The sequence below is a fragment of the Hypomesus transpacificus genome, chromosome 21 (assembly GCF_021917145.1).
Source record: "Hypomesus transpacificus isolate Combined female chromosome 21, fHypTra1, whole genome shotgun sequence".
Lineage (NCBI taxonomy): Eukaryota > Metazoa > Chordata > Actinopteri > Osmeriformes > Osmeridae > Hypomesus > Hypomesus transpacificus.
This window is the reverse complement of record NC_061080.1, coordinates 1,429,127-1,446,972: the sequence shown is the minus strand read 5'-3', so window position 1 is coordinate 1,446,972 and position 17,846 is coordinate 1,429,127. Positions and strand designations below refer to the sequence as shown.

Here is a 17,846-nt window from a genome sequence, read left to right as displayed (position 1 = left end):
GAGAGAGAGAGAGAGAGAGAGAGAGAGAGAGAGAGAGAGGGAAAGAGAGAGAGAGAGAGGGAGAGAGTCCATGAAGGTAACCCTGAGAAGAGCCCCCTGTGCTAGCTGGTTATGAGACTAACAAACCAGCTACTGCCCGGCACACCTCCTTCCCCTTTATTAACACCAAACAGAATAAAACTAGAACCTAGAACACTGGGAAAAAGAAACAAATTAGATTGCTATCGGGGCCTAAATGGAAAATATGAAATGGCTGAATATCTATATATTGTCAAGAACATAAAGCAAAGACAGCTGCTCACAAAATACAGAATGAGTGACCACACCCTTGCAATCGAAAAAGGAAGACATAAAAAAAAAAGAATACAGAATCTGTGGGCACTGTACATCAGGGGAAATTGTAACATAAAAACATTTCCTAATTAAATGTTACAAGTATGAAAGCATAAGATATCAATATCTGGAAAAATTTAACCAGTTAATTGAAAACTACACAGAACTTTACATAAATGAGAAATCAAGGATATCTCTGGGCGAAGGGCCTACTGCAAGCCTGGCCGAGAGAGAAATGGAGAGAGAGACAGGTGGAGAACTCCTTTATACAAAAATGTAAAAGCTACAGAAGCGGAAACTTCGTGACTTGTCATTGACAGTTATTCTGGAGCTGTGGTTGTACGGCCGAATACAACATTTAAAAAAATTATACTTAGTTGCATCATTGGTTTCAACAAACACTGGAATGTATAATGCGAATAGAATTGTATTTTACATTTAACTCGTAAAACAACGACCAATGTTTAGTCAATTTCAGTGACTAGCTGAAATTCAGACGATTCTACTCCAAGACTTCAGTCTAGTAGCCTAAAATATTACATCTATCGAATAATTGAAAAAAACTGTTAGTTCTCATTTACAGTACACCTATTGGGTGCTTTCTTCTTATCCCATTGGTCAATTATAACAATCACTGGGCTACAATTGGCTTGAGGAGACGCCAATCACATTTCTTATTTTTTTCCATTTTCTCTCGCAGTTGTATGAGTCTTATGTTTTGCATGGGCGCGGCAACACTTCAAAAGGTTCTACGGTATTGTGTTGTAAGTGTTGCACACTGTTCTGTGACTGCTGCATGGTCATATCTCGCCTGGTGCTCACGTGTAGGCTATGTGATACGTGCTTGTTCATGGCGGCTTAACGCTAAGTATTTTTTCCAGGGTAACAACATTCAGGTTTGGTATCGTTTTTCACTTAGTTTCATTTTTTCCTACAGCCTTTCCTTGAGGAAACTCCCGTGACAAAGTTCAAACGGGTTCTCGTTATTTTAACAACCTAAAGGCTTTAGAAGAAATCCATGGAGGCTATCGCTAAATTCGATTTCGAAGCCACAGCGCAAGATGAACTCAGTTTTAAACGTGGAAACGTACTGAAGGTAAGTAAAGCAATAGATCCAGTCCATTGTTTCTGTTATATTAGACATAGGCAACTGTATATCCGACATAGCATGTAGGTGTTTGTCATGTTATTTTTTAACCGTTAAGGAGAAGTAATTTCTTCTCTCCACTGTGAAGTAATTTTTCATTGGTTTTAGTTTCACTTAGTTTTCAAACCCGGGTCAAGCCCTGTCTAGTCATGAAAGTCGATGAGAACATTTTATTTAAAAAGGTCCTTGTTTTCATACCAGACCTGAGAGAGGTAGCACAGTACGCTGAAACTAGTAAAAGAGAGGAGGAGTTGGAGCCCCCCAAGCAATTGGACAGGATGGAGTAAAGGCAGCTGTAAAACAGTGTGACAGATGTGTGGAATGCTATTACGGCATCACAGGTTACAAACAGATCCAACCAGGCCACAGGAGGGTCAGAACACAAGGCCAACACTTGGCAAGTTTTCTAGTTGACTCAAACTTCCATGTCAACACAACCCCCAGAACCAACCCAGCACACGCTCAGGTGCAACCAGCTTCTCCCTGGATCCATAGACACTATTGCCACAGACTTGTGCCAGAGAAAGGGCAACCCGGTGTTCTAAGTTGTTACTGACACTGTGAAGGCACTGTAAACGTGCTCATGCTCACATTAGACCCTCAGTAAGAACACAGTGATCACCCCGGATCCTCTGACGACGCCATGATGATGTGACTGATGCTGGGACTCCTGGACTTTCACTGTGACTCATGGCTTTTATTGCCCCTTTTTTTTATCCAGGCATGCTTGCACAACCTTTCTCTCATACCCATGCCTTTAAATTGTTGCAGTTAATGCTCTGGGTGTTATATTCTCGGAAACTGTTCTGTGTGTCACGTTGCCTTTGGGAAATGACCCAGTCAGGTGTCTTGAATGTATTCTGCTCCTTGAGCACAACACAACATACAGTGAACAACCAAGATTGACAGTCTGTCCATGCTTAGGACATTCATCCATGTGTGCCTCATTCTTGACTCAAAGAGACCAGTGTATGTTAGTGGTACCTCCTGTGTAAAACAAGTCTGCCATTGTCCCGGGGAGTTACTGAGCGCTCTCTGATGCAGTGCGTAAGAGCAGGCATGTAAGTGCCTGCTGATGACACACAAAGCAAGGAGACATGCTTCTCACTGTACGGTTGGAGTAAAGCTAGAGTCCGGAATTGAACCCGTTAGACCGCACACGACTTCACCGCTAGGAACTTGGAGAATGTGACAACACTCTGTTCCTGCAACAGAACCTCTTCGTGGTTAACCACACTTTATCTTCATCTCTGTTGGGTCGGAAGTGGATGCCAGCTTTTCTGCATCGCGTCGAGCCACATGCAGCCTAAGGCCTGGAAGTAAAATCCCCAGTTAGTAAAACTGGAAGTGTTTGCAAAAAAAAAGAAAGTTGCATCATGTACCTCAACCCTGGTGCAAACGACAGTTTCTGAACTTATGTAGGGTCAATGTGAGAGCAATAAACAGAGACCTGAAAAAAGGATAGAGGGAAGTACAAGAGAGAGACCTGAAAGAGTGTTAGAGGGAGGTACAGAACAGAAACTGTCTGCTGTGCTCTCCGAAACATGAGCCATCCCTTGTTCCTTCCTAATGGAATTTCCACTACAGATGATGGGAGTCTCGTCCTGTCTCCAACCGCATGGCTCACAGCCGTCGGCCATGGGAGCTTTTCCATTCCTTCTCTGAATCACTCCCCAGCCTCAGCTGGAACTCCTCATGTTGTTGGATGCAATTCAGATGGCCAATCAAAATTCTCCCCTGGTGACATGATGCTTCAGAGTATGCCCTATCACATGGGCTTTTTGTCCATGATTAGATTAGCACTCCGGTGTTCAGTACACTCTATATCTATCAGAAGGCAAATGCAATTCCTTAGCTTTTGTTGAATTCAGTGTTGACGTCGAATCACAGTAAGTCCTCCGTTGTAAACCTTTCCTGGAAAAAGATGTAAGATGACGAGCAACATGTCTTGTCAAATAATTGTAACTGTCAGCTGTGTTGTAAAATTGTTATTACACAAGCACAAAGACATAATTTCACAGAAACGTTTAAGGTGGACGTAAAATCAGGCTTATAATTTTTATTTTTATAAAACGATTTTTTGAAGGCTAGGTCCAACCCAGCCTTGCCTGTGAAAGGATCATGAGGAGTCTGAGGTAGCAGTAGATGTCAGTGGTTGTCAGTCAACCTCAAGTCTAAATATAGCGCCAGAGAAGTGGAAAGAAAAAGGACCTGACAGGAACCTGGCTGGGCGCTGTGTCGGCGACACTCAAACCAAATGAAAAGCATCCTCTCCGGTCGAACAATGAACCACCTCAGGGCTCACCTCGTCTGTGTGGATGGAACATTCTAGCAAGGATGTTGGGTGAATTATGACCAAACCCAGAGAAACTGTACCAGAAAGCCCCCTCCCCCCTTCTTGACAGCGATGACGGAAAGAAGGGAAGCAGTCCCTCCTGACTCCTGAGCACATCACTTCTCCAGAATGCTCAAGGCTGGAGCTGAATGTAGCCCTAGCTGCTCTCCTGTTAACCAGATGCACTGTAGCTTCTGCCTCAGCTAGTGAACTGTGATTCCCTGGGCAGCCACTTACCTGCAAATGGACAACTGTTAATGTCCCTTGAGAGGAGCTGTCAGGGCAGATCTAACTGCTCTTAGCTTAGCATGCTGGCACTGGACTGAACAACCAGAACCTGTCTTGAACTTACGGTTGAACTACAGTACAATTACAGTCCATTTGGTCCTTTGGTCCATTTTCTGCCTCAGACATAAACATAAACAAACTGTCACTAACTGTAACACTAATCAGTGTTAATGATGTGACCTGGTTACCAGTCAGATTGATGGTGTCCTCCATTACGGGGTGAAACATGCTGTTGGGGACACTTGAGCTGACAGAGGCGGAAGGAAGTGGGGAAGGAAATAAACGCTGAATTGATTGTGGCCATTTATAGACTAAACGACTGAGCAGAACCATCCATCCTCTCAGTCAGACCTCCAGTGTCTTCCGGCTGGAAGTGTGGAGGTGAGTGAAATAGCTATGCCACCACACCCTTCATTCTCTGTTCACCTCTTTTCACCTTCAGGGTCCCCTTAGAGAGAAATGGAGAGGGAGGACAAGAAAGTGGGGGAAATGCAGAGGGGAAGGCAGGAAATGTAAATCCCTGGAGACATGACCCGGTTTGTTTATCTTTCCTCTCTGCTGCCTGACAGATGGGAAAGGATAAGGAAGAGGGAGAGAAAGACGGAAATCAACCAGAAGGTCCCAGGCTGGCCATTTGAATTCTTTATTTCTCTCTCTCTCTGTCTCTCACTCTGTCTCTCTCTCTCTCTCTGTCTCTTGACAAGTCAGGAAGGAGAAAAGTAAACACATGTACATGTGCCAGGATATCTCCTGTCACTGCCATGACATTGTACAGCAGTTAACATGGCAGTGTGGTTTGAAAAGGTCTTCACTATGGTGACAAGGGGTCAAAAATTGTTTTAGAATTTGATGTGATCTTACTTTGTGTTGGTGTTCTTTTGAGATACCATAAATGGCCTCGCGGAGGCCATTAAAGTCTTGTGTTCTGGCACTTGATTGGCTCAATGACTTTTTAATTGTAAAAGTGACAGGACATTGACTAGCGTTTACGTTAAAGAAGTGCTGTTAGTTGCTAAAAGGTTAGTGAGGAAACATTCACTGAGAGACTGGTGGAAAGATTTCCAGATACCTTTGCTGTACATAACAATACGTACAAGTGAACAGGTTATGGCTATGAGTCTCGCTAACAAAAACATGTTATTCCGATGTTTATGTAGCCCCAAACCCCCACAGCCTTTAGGCCTTTATATGATGCTTATTAGCCTTGGATATAAAATTGACCTAATTAAGAATACTTATTAGAAGGAGTAGCACTGACACATGGGCTTAATGCTGGCATGTTGAGTATTGGTGTTTTACACAATTGTGTTGAGTTGATTGGTGTAGACAGGTCCCTTTGAACCCACCCCAGAGCGCCGCTGTGTTCCTGACCTCGCCTCCTGTCTGTTTTGACACCAACTGCTCTATTTTCCCAATGAACCTCCTGGGATTTGAGCAAAGCTGAGAAACTAAGCGAAAATAAGTGTTTAGTTGTGTTTGCGACCTGTTAAAAAAAGCTTCACTTCCAGAGGCTATGGGCTCGACGTCGCAATCGCGTTCACTTAGCCTCAGGGCTACAGTAATGGAATCTCACCACGGCACACATTCTGCCTTCTTCCTGACAGCGTCTTGCATTGCACAACTCTTCTGCCATGAGCAGAAGCCATGACAAACAGGAAGCTGAGACGAGGCTTACCCTAATGCGTACTCTCTCACTTTTCACACCAGCACACACAATTCATTAGGATCTTTTTCTACGTCCGTCTCTGTCAAAGACGTGGGCTTTTATCTACCGTGGTACAAGGCTCTTAAACGTGTTCTTCTCTACCTGTGTAAACAGTCTTCTATCCAGGGAGCTCTCATTTCAAAGAGCTTTCAAAGCCCAGTCAAGCTGTAACCCAATTTACTAAACCACCTTCTTCCAAGTACACCGCAACACATATCTAGCTTTCAAGGATAGGCACAAACAGGCTCTATCACTCTGTAGCTGTGTTTGCTTTGCGAATCTGATGTTCCTTCCGCGTAACTCTCTCATGTCGACACAGCCGGTTAATGATCACATAGCCGGATATTGATTGTTCTGCCTTTCATTGACGTTGTTCGAGAAGAGACACAAGAATCCGGTAAATGAGTTCCCTTTTTTGTCTCTCTTATATATTGAGACGGGGAAGTTGCTTTCCCCTGTCCTCCTTCCTTTTTCTTGTCATGTACTCTTGTCATCTCTGTTGACCACTCGAAGATAAGAAGCAACAGTACGGGTGGTTCCTCTGACGAGGAGAGTTCAGTACCACAACCCCAAGTGCCAGGAGCCTTGAGTGGGAGGGCGATGGTGATTTGCACGTCCTGACTCATGCGCCTTCTCCACACTCAAGCGCTCCTTCACGGTGGCAGGTGACTCAGTTAGCAGTTGGGTGCTAGCAAGTGGCGCAGGCTGTCTGCTGAGTCGCTTGAAGGTGAGAGTTTTAGGTAGTAAAGATAGGGGGATGGATGACAGGCGCTCAGCACCAACCGACTAGAGTGACTCATCCTTATCTCATCCTGAGACCTGTTTCATAAAGGCCGCTCAAAAAAGCTGGTCTTAAAGTCCCAAACCTGACTTGAATTAGCTTAACAAGTCAAGCGAGGCCAAAGCGGTTCCATAAAAGCCAATTTCAGCTCAAGCAATCCTACTAATTCAAGTCAGATTTAAGTAGTCAAGATTATTGCGAGTGCACCCTATTCTTAAGCAGCCCCAGAGGTAGAAGATTATATCGATCCACCATGGCAAAAATTAATGCACACTGCCACGTGACTTCTTCCAAAAAGAACGTTCCCTTTCAGCAGCTCATCCACCACTTCATCAAAATTAAATGACACGCCATCATTGACGTGAAAGATAGGCTACGTAGGTCGAGGTCCTTTTTTTATAGACCATTGATTAAAAAAACTGACACCCTCTAAACACATTAAATTAAATAGATTTTTTTGACATTGTATTATAAGCAGCCTACTATTATTCAATACATTATCCAGTAGCCTAACTTTTTAACATGGTTTTTGTGTCAGGAAAATAAAGGAAAAATGTACGGATTTAGGTTTGTTTTGTACTGTTAAAAAAGTATGTAGCGATGATGATCATACAGGGATCATTTAGATTGAGAAATGGCCTATATTAGCCTGGCTCTGGCCTCCTACGTACTTCCGCTCAATTTTGATTTTGCTTCAGTACTAGGTCTGGCCATGAGGTAAGTAAGTCAGATGTATCCGGTTAATTTTCTACCGGCCAATCAGCGAACAGATGTAGTGGCTGAGAACGATGACGTTGATGTTGTGCGCTAGTTTGTGTTGTAGTTCCATAATGGCGGCGGAGAAAGATGCGAGCGAAGCCATTCGGTCCGTTGTAGCAACACTGCCGAATATCCGTAAGTTAAAGCCGGAGCAAGAACAAGTTTTGCTGAGTTTTGTTGGTGGCCATGATGTTGTGGCCCTCCTCCCCACGGGGTTCGGGAACAGTTAGATTTTCCTGATACGGCAGCTAGCTCTGTTACAGTAGTGGTGAAGGAATTGGCTAAGGTGAACGCTAGTGATTGGTTATGGCAGATCAGACTGGCTCTGGGCAGATCCAATAGTTTTAAACTTCATCAGAGCACCCGCCTACAAGGGAGTCAACGCTTGTCAATGGAGCGAGGCCAGACTCTGTACAAATTAAATGTACGAGAGTCTGGTTAGGACCAGGCTAGGCCTATATGCCTGATGCCTAAACATTTGAAACAACAAACTACCATATAGCCATACATTTAATGTAGGCTATGTAGGTTTGTATCATTCTGAGATCATTGTTCATCATTGTTTAATGCATTAGGCTAAATGTTGTAGCCTAAGTATTTAAGTATTTAAGTAGATTTTCTATAAATTCAACCTACATATTGAACTGATGAGAATGAGGAAATGAGAATGTCTGTGGTAAATCATCGTTTTCCTGTTGGGTTAGTGTTACAAGAACGTCTGTTTAAGCAACAGCACGGACTAAGCCTGCCCCGTACCAGGCTAGTTTTGAAGCATAATTTGCCATAGTAACTGAGTTCGAACTACCTTTAGCTGGCTTCATCGAATGAACTAGAAATGAGTCAGACTAACTGACATAAACCTGTCTTATTCGGTAAATTCGCTTTATGGAACAGGCCTCTGGTGTGTTACCCCAGACCGGTCTCGCGATGTGCTTTCGCTTACCGGCAGTGTACTGCCTTTTCCTCTGGTCTCTCTGTCTGTCCATCCCTCCCTCACTCTCTCTCCTCTTAAATCCCACCAGTCCAATCCCCATGCTCGTTATAAATGTCCTGGGTGTAGCTGGATTAGCGGTGGCATTGTTGATGTCTTAAGGACCGGGCCGGACAGGACCGGGGCCGGACAGACATCCTACACCAGCGCACTCATCTCAAGCAATGAAGTCTCCAGACGTTGAATACTTCTGTTCTTTATTTCATGACTGGAGAGAGTCGACTACTGAACTGGCTCAGCAACTCGCACAAGGCTTTGTACTTTTGTACAGGGAGGCAGACCTGAGCTACCCGTGTTTCTGTGCGGTTTGATGATCGTTCCCCCTGTGGTTGCTTGTCTCCGGATAGTCTGCACACAACTTCCCCTCTCGCATTCACCTCACATAGTTCATTAATTGTTATCAGGCATCGCCTGTCTTTTAACATGCCTCCGCGGACACCTTTGCTCGCAGTGTATCTCCCTGGAAACAAGATAAACCTCCACCAAACCCTCCTCTCTCTCTCTCTCTCTCTCTCTCTCCCTCTGTCTCTCTCTCTCTCCCTCTGTCTCTCTCTCTGTTTCTCTCTCACACTCACTCTTTATTTCTATCTTTCTCTTCCTCTGCCCCAATCTCATTATTCTGCTCCCCTCTCATGTATATTAATGTCTCGCTCGTATTGCTGGAAAACCTTGTTCTGTGCTACAAGTCCAAATAAATAGCAGGAACCAGAAACAGTGTTTGCTGGTGGGCCATTAGCAGCCAGAAGGAAGCCATTCTGCCGTGGAGCCCCCTGTGGCCATGCTTGGATTTAAGAAGCTTGTTGTCTGCCGCTTTGAATTCACACCCGCGCTATAATCCAACGTTTTGATATTCACCCAGTCCGCCCCCTTCTGAGAACTAGGCTACTCCTCAATGGTAAATCTCTCCTCCTCCTTACCGCCCCACACCATCCTCCGGTTTTCCTCCTGCTTCAGGTAGAGTAAGAGAAAGGAAGTAGGGGGAATTCATAAATCAAACGAAAGAGGAAAACTGCATCTTTCTCCCATTATATAGTCGAGTTAACGGATCATTTTTGTTGATTGTATTTGATTTCAAATAAACTGAAGTCTGGACTTGATTAGTGGGGGTCCACGACGTGATGGAAGAAAGCTTGCTCCTTACTGATGGGCATGGCCAGTACACAAGGTGGGGTCCAGCTTTCAAATGCAACGCCACCATTTTAGCAACAGCATTGTAACCGCCATCCTCCCTCTTTCTCAATCCCTTCCCGTTCCTCTGTTTCCTCTGTGTTCCCTTTTGTCCCCCGTCATGATCTCTCGTTCTTTCTTCACTCGGTTCACTCGATTTGCTTCTTGTCTCCTAACATTAGTGTAATGACTTCCATCAGCTGGATCTCCCTGCTCACATAGGCTCGTTATACCCCTCATTTCCTCCCCACCTGTCACACACACACACACACCAGTGTTTCCCACACATAGACTAATTTGTGGCGGTGCGCCACAGAATCAACACCGGCCGCCACACATTGCGTTTCGTAAAATATTTGTTTTTATCGCTATTTAGGTTAAAACACGCAGCGTATTCGTTCAGCTGCATTTCCTTTCCCCTGCTCTCCCTCCGTCTCTCTGTCACTCATGCGTCTTTCTCACATATGCACAGTCACAACGTCAGCACACGTTAGCAACAACAACGCATACATATGCCGTTCTAGTAAGACCGACAGCTATATCAGCGAGCCTTCAGCATTAGTGCCGTAGCTAAAAGTCGAGAAAAGTTGAGGCTACTTTTCGCGAGGTACCTTACTCAGATTTACATTTAGTCATTTAGCAGACGCTCTTATCCAGAGCTAATTACAGTACTCGAAGTTTCCCCTTCGTTCTTTTGGTGAGAAGTCTCAAGAGCTAGCTTACCCGGCGTCATGGAGCCAACCAGTTAAATAGTTGTTTAGCACTAGGGTTGCTACATGCATAATGCAGAAATAATATGTTAGTTGTTGTTAATTTTGTGAAGGTGTGAATCATTTTGGATTAATATTTAATGTAACAAATTACTAACAAATTAACTGTAAAGAATTATTAACGAAGGAATTATTACGACCCCCCCCCCCCCCCCCCCCCCCCCCCCCCGTCTGACAACCCCCACACCTCCCCGCCACAATTAGGTTTCTAATCTGTGGGAAACACTGCACACTAGTCAGTCATTCTCAACCTCACTAAGCTACAGTCATAGATACAGACAGACGGGATTGTGGTCATATCCAACACTTGCGATTGATGTGAGTCATGCATGTGTCTCAGTCATGTGACTCAGCGACCTCACTGGTTCCAGGGTCAGTCCTCCCCTCCCATCACCCAGATCTGCAACAGCATGTCCTTCTCGCACACACACACACACACACACACACACACACACACACACACACACACACACAGGGACAGCTGATGGATATACAATGTATTCTACAGACACTTTACGGAAGTCAGCGTTTTGCACAGGCATGTCTTTGATGTCATGGCAAGGATGACTATTTATACAAATGCACTTAGTCGTTTTATATTTTTTTATACCGGATCCTGTAATTCGGAAGACATATTTGAATACTGTGTGCTGTCATAGTCATTTCTCTCAGTCTTGATGACATGTCATGGCAGTGGGGAGAGAAGGAGGAGTCTAGCTCCAGACTGTAGACAGCTGTGGAGGAGGGGGAACACAGAGACCTCCTTCTCTGTTACACCAATTACCACCACGAGATCAGCCAGTCAGAGCGTATTGAGGGCAGGTTGTCTACACACACACACAAATAGGTATACTGTAGGGGAAGTGTGCACTCTGAAATGCACAAAAATAATGTGTGTTTATGTTCTCCATTGTTTGTCTGTCTGCTTATCTCTCCTGAACCCTTCATCTTAGCCGTGGGGGATTTCTTGAGGGAGAGAACAGAAATCGAGGGCAGATTTAGCATATGCAGATTTCTTTTTGTTGAAAAAATGAGGTAAGCTCAGACACAGCTTGAGATTATTTCTGGTTCGGGGGGTAGGGGGCTGGGGGGGGGGGGGTGTTGGAGGTTGTACATTGGTGTGGAAAGCAGAACAACAACCACTGGAAGAGAATTACTGTTTTTCATTACTGCTCACCCATATCACCATTTCCCATTTGTCAATACGTTTGGCTCAACCAAAAGAAACTGCATGCCGTGCGGTTTGTTTCCCCTCCCAATTCGTGTGCATTGTTGTCTTACCACAGCTGTGTAGAGTGGCGGTTAATTTCACTTGTGGCTTGGGAAGAGAGGCGCCATCGCTAGAGTGCGGCAGGACTAATGTGTGTTTACTGAGACTCGCCAAACGCCAAAGAACACAGGCAGACATTATGTCCATGGAGATGAGTGGCTCTCCTGTCTTCCGTTGTGAGGGGCAGGATTTTCAGCAGGCTCTTCAGTGTGGTAAACCAGAGATCTTCTTGTTTAAGGAGTGGGTTGAGCCGGAAGGTGTTTTTTTTTTTTTGTCAAGTGTAGGTGGCTGACGTGGTTTTAGACATATATAAAAATACTTTTTATACGTTGCTTGTTATAGAATATATAGAGACAAATAAGCACCGCATGCAGCATTTTAAATGCCATTGAGAGGGTGCCAGTTCGCCCGGTGCATCGTGGGCCGTGTTGACGCTGACAGATGGCGACTCAGTGGAGGCGTTGTGGTTGCGGTCACCGTCTGGCCGCCACCGTGGAGACTCCAGATGACAGCGTTCAGGTTGACTGACTTGTTTGACCTCCTCACGTGGGGTCTGTCTGTGAAAGGAGTTTGAACCCTCGCCTGGTCTTCTGATCTGGGCCTCTGTTGTTTATGTATTTGAAAGACTTCTAAATAAGGGTGAGGGAAATGTCTACTTTCTGTATGTCTGTTAGATTATTTTATAATTTTCTTGTCTCATTTAAATGAATGTTTTTACTTTAATAACGTTTTTGTCTTTTGCATTTTTCTCTGATTTCTCCTGCAGGTTTTAAATGTCAATTGTGACAACAACTGGTACGTGGCTGAACTAAATGGAAAAGAAGGCCTTGTTCCCAAAAATTACATCGAGCTGAAACCACACAGGTGAGCCAACTTGCCACCCGTTCCACCCTACAAAGTCAAAACGTCTGCATTCATACCCCTCTCCGATCAATAAATCCCCTTGTTCAGGAAAACCAAAGAACCCTAGCTTTAACAAATTAGCGGTTTCCCCAGAGGCTAAGAGGCTGTTTGTCCTTTTGGGTCCAGCTGGACGAGAAGGGAGGAAGTACCCCTCATGACACTGCCACCTGCTCCTAGAGGCTCCCCCACAGGAAACCCCAGCCCCCTGAGCCAGTCAGACAGACCCCCATAACAACTCTGGAGACATCCATTAGCTTCAAAGTGCTTATCTGTGAGAGTTGGGTCAGCCTCAGTGAGTTAATGACTAATTAATCAGCCTTGGTCGGTCAGCCTTTTAAAAACTTGTCTTTTCAGTTCCTAAGTTCTAGTTCCTAAGTTTTCACCTCACGAAACACTGCATAGTCTGTGATATCATCCAACCAGCTCTGCTGGTTGAAAGGCTGCCCTACCAACATTTTTAACCCATTGTACATGTCACTGGGACCACATCAAAGAGCGTCCTTTTCCAGAGCAGGAAAGATTGTGGACAATAGGAGGATATCCACTTTATCTTTATGCAGAGCTACCCTCAGAGAAATCATAGCAGGCTTGGCTGTGTTCACCTCAGCGTTCCTCTCATAGCAGCGCTGGTACTGTACGTTAGTGTCAGTTACAATCAGTAGCATTAGTTAAATGCTGACATTAGCTAAATGCTAAAATGTTGTGTTGGTGGTATGTTGTTGGGGTCTCTGTGCCTCTAAAGAAAACAATACCTGGGTAGACAGAGCATTTGTTTCTGACAGGGCTTTCTGTAAGGAACTACAGAACAGTATCAGTCTGTGTCGCTAAATACAGAGACATACTGTAAATTAGTTACCATATCTACCTTGCTCTGTTTGGTCTACTACCCTCTCTTTCAAACTGATCCCTCAGCGTACACCTGACACAGTAACACCATTACCTTCTCTTTTGCAGTAATTAACTAGAAACGCAAGTTATTTGAAACTTTCCAAGTATTTACAAATGTCCCAAAGCCGTTTTTAAGCAGTAATTGGGTTACAAAATCTGGGTCAACTGAGCATTGAACAAGCTTTGCAGGTGCTTGTAGCACCCGGTTTGAAATGACGATTTGTGGCGTTGACAGTTGGTTCCACGGGAGAATTACGAGGGCCAAGGCGGAGGAGATACTCTCCAAGCAAAGATTTGACGGGGCCTTCCTCATCCGAGACAGCGAGAGCACTGCAGGAGATTTCTCCATTTCTGTCAGGTATGTCCATGTTGTCCTTACTGCAAAAGGTCCAACTCAAACTCAAGGTCAAAAAGACTTCACACACCCGTCACACACAAACACAGCACACACACAGATTTCTTAACTTACATTATATATATTGTTTTAAGTACCCTATCCTGTATAAAAGAATCATATTAATTTTACCATTCATATCATATATGAATAACAGCTGGTGTGTAGTACTACTCCTCTAATCCCTGGTCCGTGTTGACCAACCTGTTGCTGTTCCAGTCTTTATGCAAAGTCTGTCTGGCGATGGCTATCAGGTAAATTGCCTGTGTCATTTTGGACACACCTGGGGCTATACCGAGCCTTATCTCCTAGTGAAAACACTTTAGTCTGCGTCAAACTGCTTTTCTCTGGGTGCTACACACAGCATTGCGGTCTGACACTTACACCAAAAACTGTAGAGCTAATACGAACTCTTGGGAGGAAAAGATAACACGTTTTCATTGTCAGCATATTATCATCACTCCATTTCACAGCTTCAGGGCTGTCGGAAATCCTCGTTAGTAATGGAATCTCATGTAATATACAGCCCTCTCTTGCATTTTGATTGGGCCGAATCCTCAACTCATATTTCACAAGTGAGAGATGGGGGGTGGGGGGATGGGGGGGGGGGGGGGGTGGAACTGGGACAGCAAAGCCTAAATCATTCATGGGCCTGGGAGGGGTGGGGACGGCGACACACAGATGGCTCATGAAAGATATGGTTCTTCACACCTTCACTCCAACACGCAGTTTAGACATCTACGGCCAAATTAACCCGTTGAATTGAGTTGGGGGCCTAAGTGAAGTCGGATTTGAAATCCTTTCATGTGCATGGGTCTCATCGGGTCACTGAGAAAGTCCCACAAAATGGAAACCCAATGCAGACTAAAGGGCCGTTTTGTTTGTCAGGATAAGAAGGGTTAGTAATCTGAAGGTTGCCAGTTAAATTCCCGGCCGGTGCACATGACGTTGTGTCCTTGGGCAAGGCACTTCACCCTACTTGCCTTGGGGAGAAAGTCTCTGTACTTACTGTAAGTCGCTCTGGATAAGAGCGTCTGCTAAATGACTAAATATAAATGTACTCTCTGCAGGTCGGGTAATGATGTCCAGCACTTTAAAGTCCTCCGTGACGGTGCCGGGAAGTATTTCTTGTGGGTGGTGAAGTTTAACTCTCTCAACGAACTGGTGGAGTATCACCGCACCTCCTCCGTGTCCCGTAGTCAAGTCATTTACCTCAAGGACATGAAGGCCGTCGCTGAGACAGAGGTGGGAAAGGTTCCCACACGTGCTGTATCCAAACACACACATTCACTTCTCTGAACTGAACAACTGACGTAGCAAAAATATGCATACTCCTAGACATCGACTGTACTGTGCTTAAAGTTTGAAGCCCATGTAGGAAAATGGAAAACACGTAAAGTAAAACATGCTTTTTAAGACATACTGAGATGAAAAGACGAAACGAAAAATGTCTCAACATACACTTTGATACTGCAGAATGGCATCCTCCTCTAACGCTCCGCTCTCCGTGTCCGTCCCGCCAGGTGTACGTTCAAGCGCTGTTTGACTTCGACCCCAAGGAGCCCGGGGAGCTGGGTTTCCGGCGCGGTGACATCATCAAAGTCACGGAGAACACCGATGCCAACTGGTGGACAGGCATGTGCCACGGCCAGGTGGGCACCTTCCCTCGTAACTACGTCACGCCATACAACCACAACACCTAATGGCTGATCCGCCTAGCGATGACGCCGCAAGAAACGAGAGACTGGAACGACGGGATGAAAAGAGGAGAGGGATGCTCACAGAAACTGAGGGGACTTCGTGCACAGTTTTTTGGAGGGGGGTCTCTTGACAGCTGGGTGGATTGGTTTAAAGTCAGTGAGGTGGCTGGATGAAGGCTTGGCGATTGCAGGCGTTGGCGCCCTTTTTCTCACGATGCTACTTGGACCCCCTTCTTCTCTGTTGCAGTTTTTTTTTTACTGTCGCTTCGAAATCAAAAAGGCATTTGAAAAGACGTTCTGACAAGGCCGAGTTCCAACAGTCCTTCAGTGTCAATGACTAAAGATTGGCATGGTGTTATTAATGATCTTGTTCTGGGATGTCTGAATTCATTATATTGAGCTTCATGTTTTTCTATTAATATGTTGATGACAGCCTTGTTTTGTTGGAAGTGGTTTTGCCTGTTTTTGTCCTTTGTGTTAATGTTGTTTTATTGGCTATGGGACCAGTTGTTTCATGGGAAATGCTGTTTTTCAGTACTATTTTAGGAGCACCACTGATTAAATGAATAGCATCTCTAAGCTTGTGTCTGCAATACTGCTCCTGAACACTGATTGCACATTCATTTTACATGGGGACTAATTGTCTTCCAAATTTAAGAAAACAAGATCTACTAATATCGTTTTTTTCATTTACTTTAAAAGATACTGTAAACTTGTTTTAATTACAATATTGTTATAACTTTTCACAGTTGTATCTTTCTCGTGGAATGTCATATTTCACAGATGCAGTTCTGCATATGAAAAGTTATTGGTTTGCATGAAATCTATCTTTTACATTATCAATGGTGGCCAGCTCTTTTGGTGAACTGTACATATTGCTGATTTTAGCTTTGAGGCAAAATCTTCTTAATTATGTCATATTTATTCAAATGATTTTGGATCATGAAAGTAGTGATCTTGCTGCAAAATGAAACACATGCTGGGTGTGAGAAGGTTCTTTCAGAATTTGTTTTACTACACTTTCAACTTTTTACTACAGTGAGGAATACTGTTGGTCATGTGCTTACAGGGAATCTTTAATCTTTTCGGGTGCGAAACTGGAAACCACAAATGGTACCTTAAATATTCTGACCTGGAGGATGGCATTAAATATCACCAGAAAAAGACATATCTCATGTCCAGGCTTTCTGGAGACTTAAGTAAGGATTGATGATAAATCATCTCACCGCCACAGCCTTTTCTGTCCTGTTTACAAAATGGGGTCAAATGAATGATAAAAAAAAAAGTTGTAAAGTCAACTTTAAAATGTTTCACCATCCCAGATGCACTTCAGTATGTTGAATATGGAATCAGTCTTAAGGGCTTCAAGACACGAGGACATGGTCCAAGGACTGTTGTTCAAAGTTTCGTTGTGTGAAGAGGTGAAAACAATGGAATCAGTCTTAAGGGCTTCCTTTTCAAGACACGAGGACATGGTCCAAGGACTGTTGTTCAATGTTTCGTTGTGTGAAGAGGTGAAAACAAAAATAATATATACTATATATTAAAATAAGAAAATAACGACAAATTATTTTACACGTTGACAGAGGGTTTCAAACAAGCCCCCATCCTTTGCCTTTCATCATCTATTTTTGTTCAACCATACATGGAACGTACGGTTGAGAACGTTTTGAAGAACGTTGGAAGTTCTTCAAAATGAGAGTGATAGAGTGCAATGTCCATGACTGATTTTTGGATCAACATTAAGACTTAAAATGAATCATAGGAACCTAATAGGCCTATGCCTTTTGTAAGGATGCCTTCACTTTATTAGACACAAAGAACAATTTTAACTGGACACAAAACTCTGCTCGGATGAAAAGTGGAGAGTTTGGGATTTTTTTAACTGGGTTTAACTTTAACTTTGGTTTGTTGCCTTTTCCCCTTCCTCTCATAATTATATTAATCTAACGTAATGATATCATTACTGTGTGGCAACCGACACCCCAAGACAGTGTAATTCTTGTTTACATTTTGCTGGAGTCTTTACTGATATGGTGTATGTACAGCCTATGTGCATTGGTGTTCAGAGGGTCATGGGAGCAACTGCTTTCCATGTCTGTCACAATTTATGATTTGCTTTGAAGTTGACACAGCATGTAGATGAATGAAATAAAGTACCACAATCATATTTAGCTTAGCGTGTGTTTGAATGATTTCTTGTTCTCTGCCTATCTCTATCAGGGATGCAAATAGATATTCGTTTTTATGTACCTAATCTAGAATCTCTGGTGTTGGGTTTTTGACCCTCACGTGAACTTTCCGGCTCCAACGCATGCAAAATTTAGCCTCCCATCGACTGCAAGGAAACAGAGGGGTCTTTGTGGATAAACTGCTCCAATTTCTAATCTGCAGGTTTGATCTGTGCCTGCCTCC

General features: G+C 44.0%; 1 protein-coding gene across 1 annotated transcript; it reads left to right on the top strand.

Moving 5' to 3' along the window:
• Positions 1-1,018: 1,018 nt before the first annotated feature.
• grb2a (growth factor receptor-bound protein 2a) lies at positions 1,019-17,606 on the top strand. Its single transcript, XM_047043601.1, has 6 exons — positions 1,019-1,097; positions 1,271-1,429; positions 12,313-12,410; positions 13,573-13,695; positions 14,802-14,976; positions 15,255-17,606. The coding sequence occupies exons 2-6, from the start codon at positions 1,352-1,354 to the stop codon at positions 15,432-15,434; spliced, it is 654 nt and encodes a 217-aa protein (XP_046899557.1). The 5' UTR covers positions 1,019-1,097; positions 1,271-1,351; the 3' UTR covers positions 15,435-17,606.
• Positions 17,607-17,846: the final 240 nt, after the last annotated feature.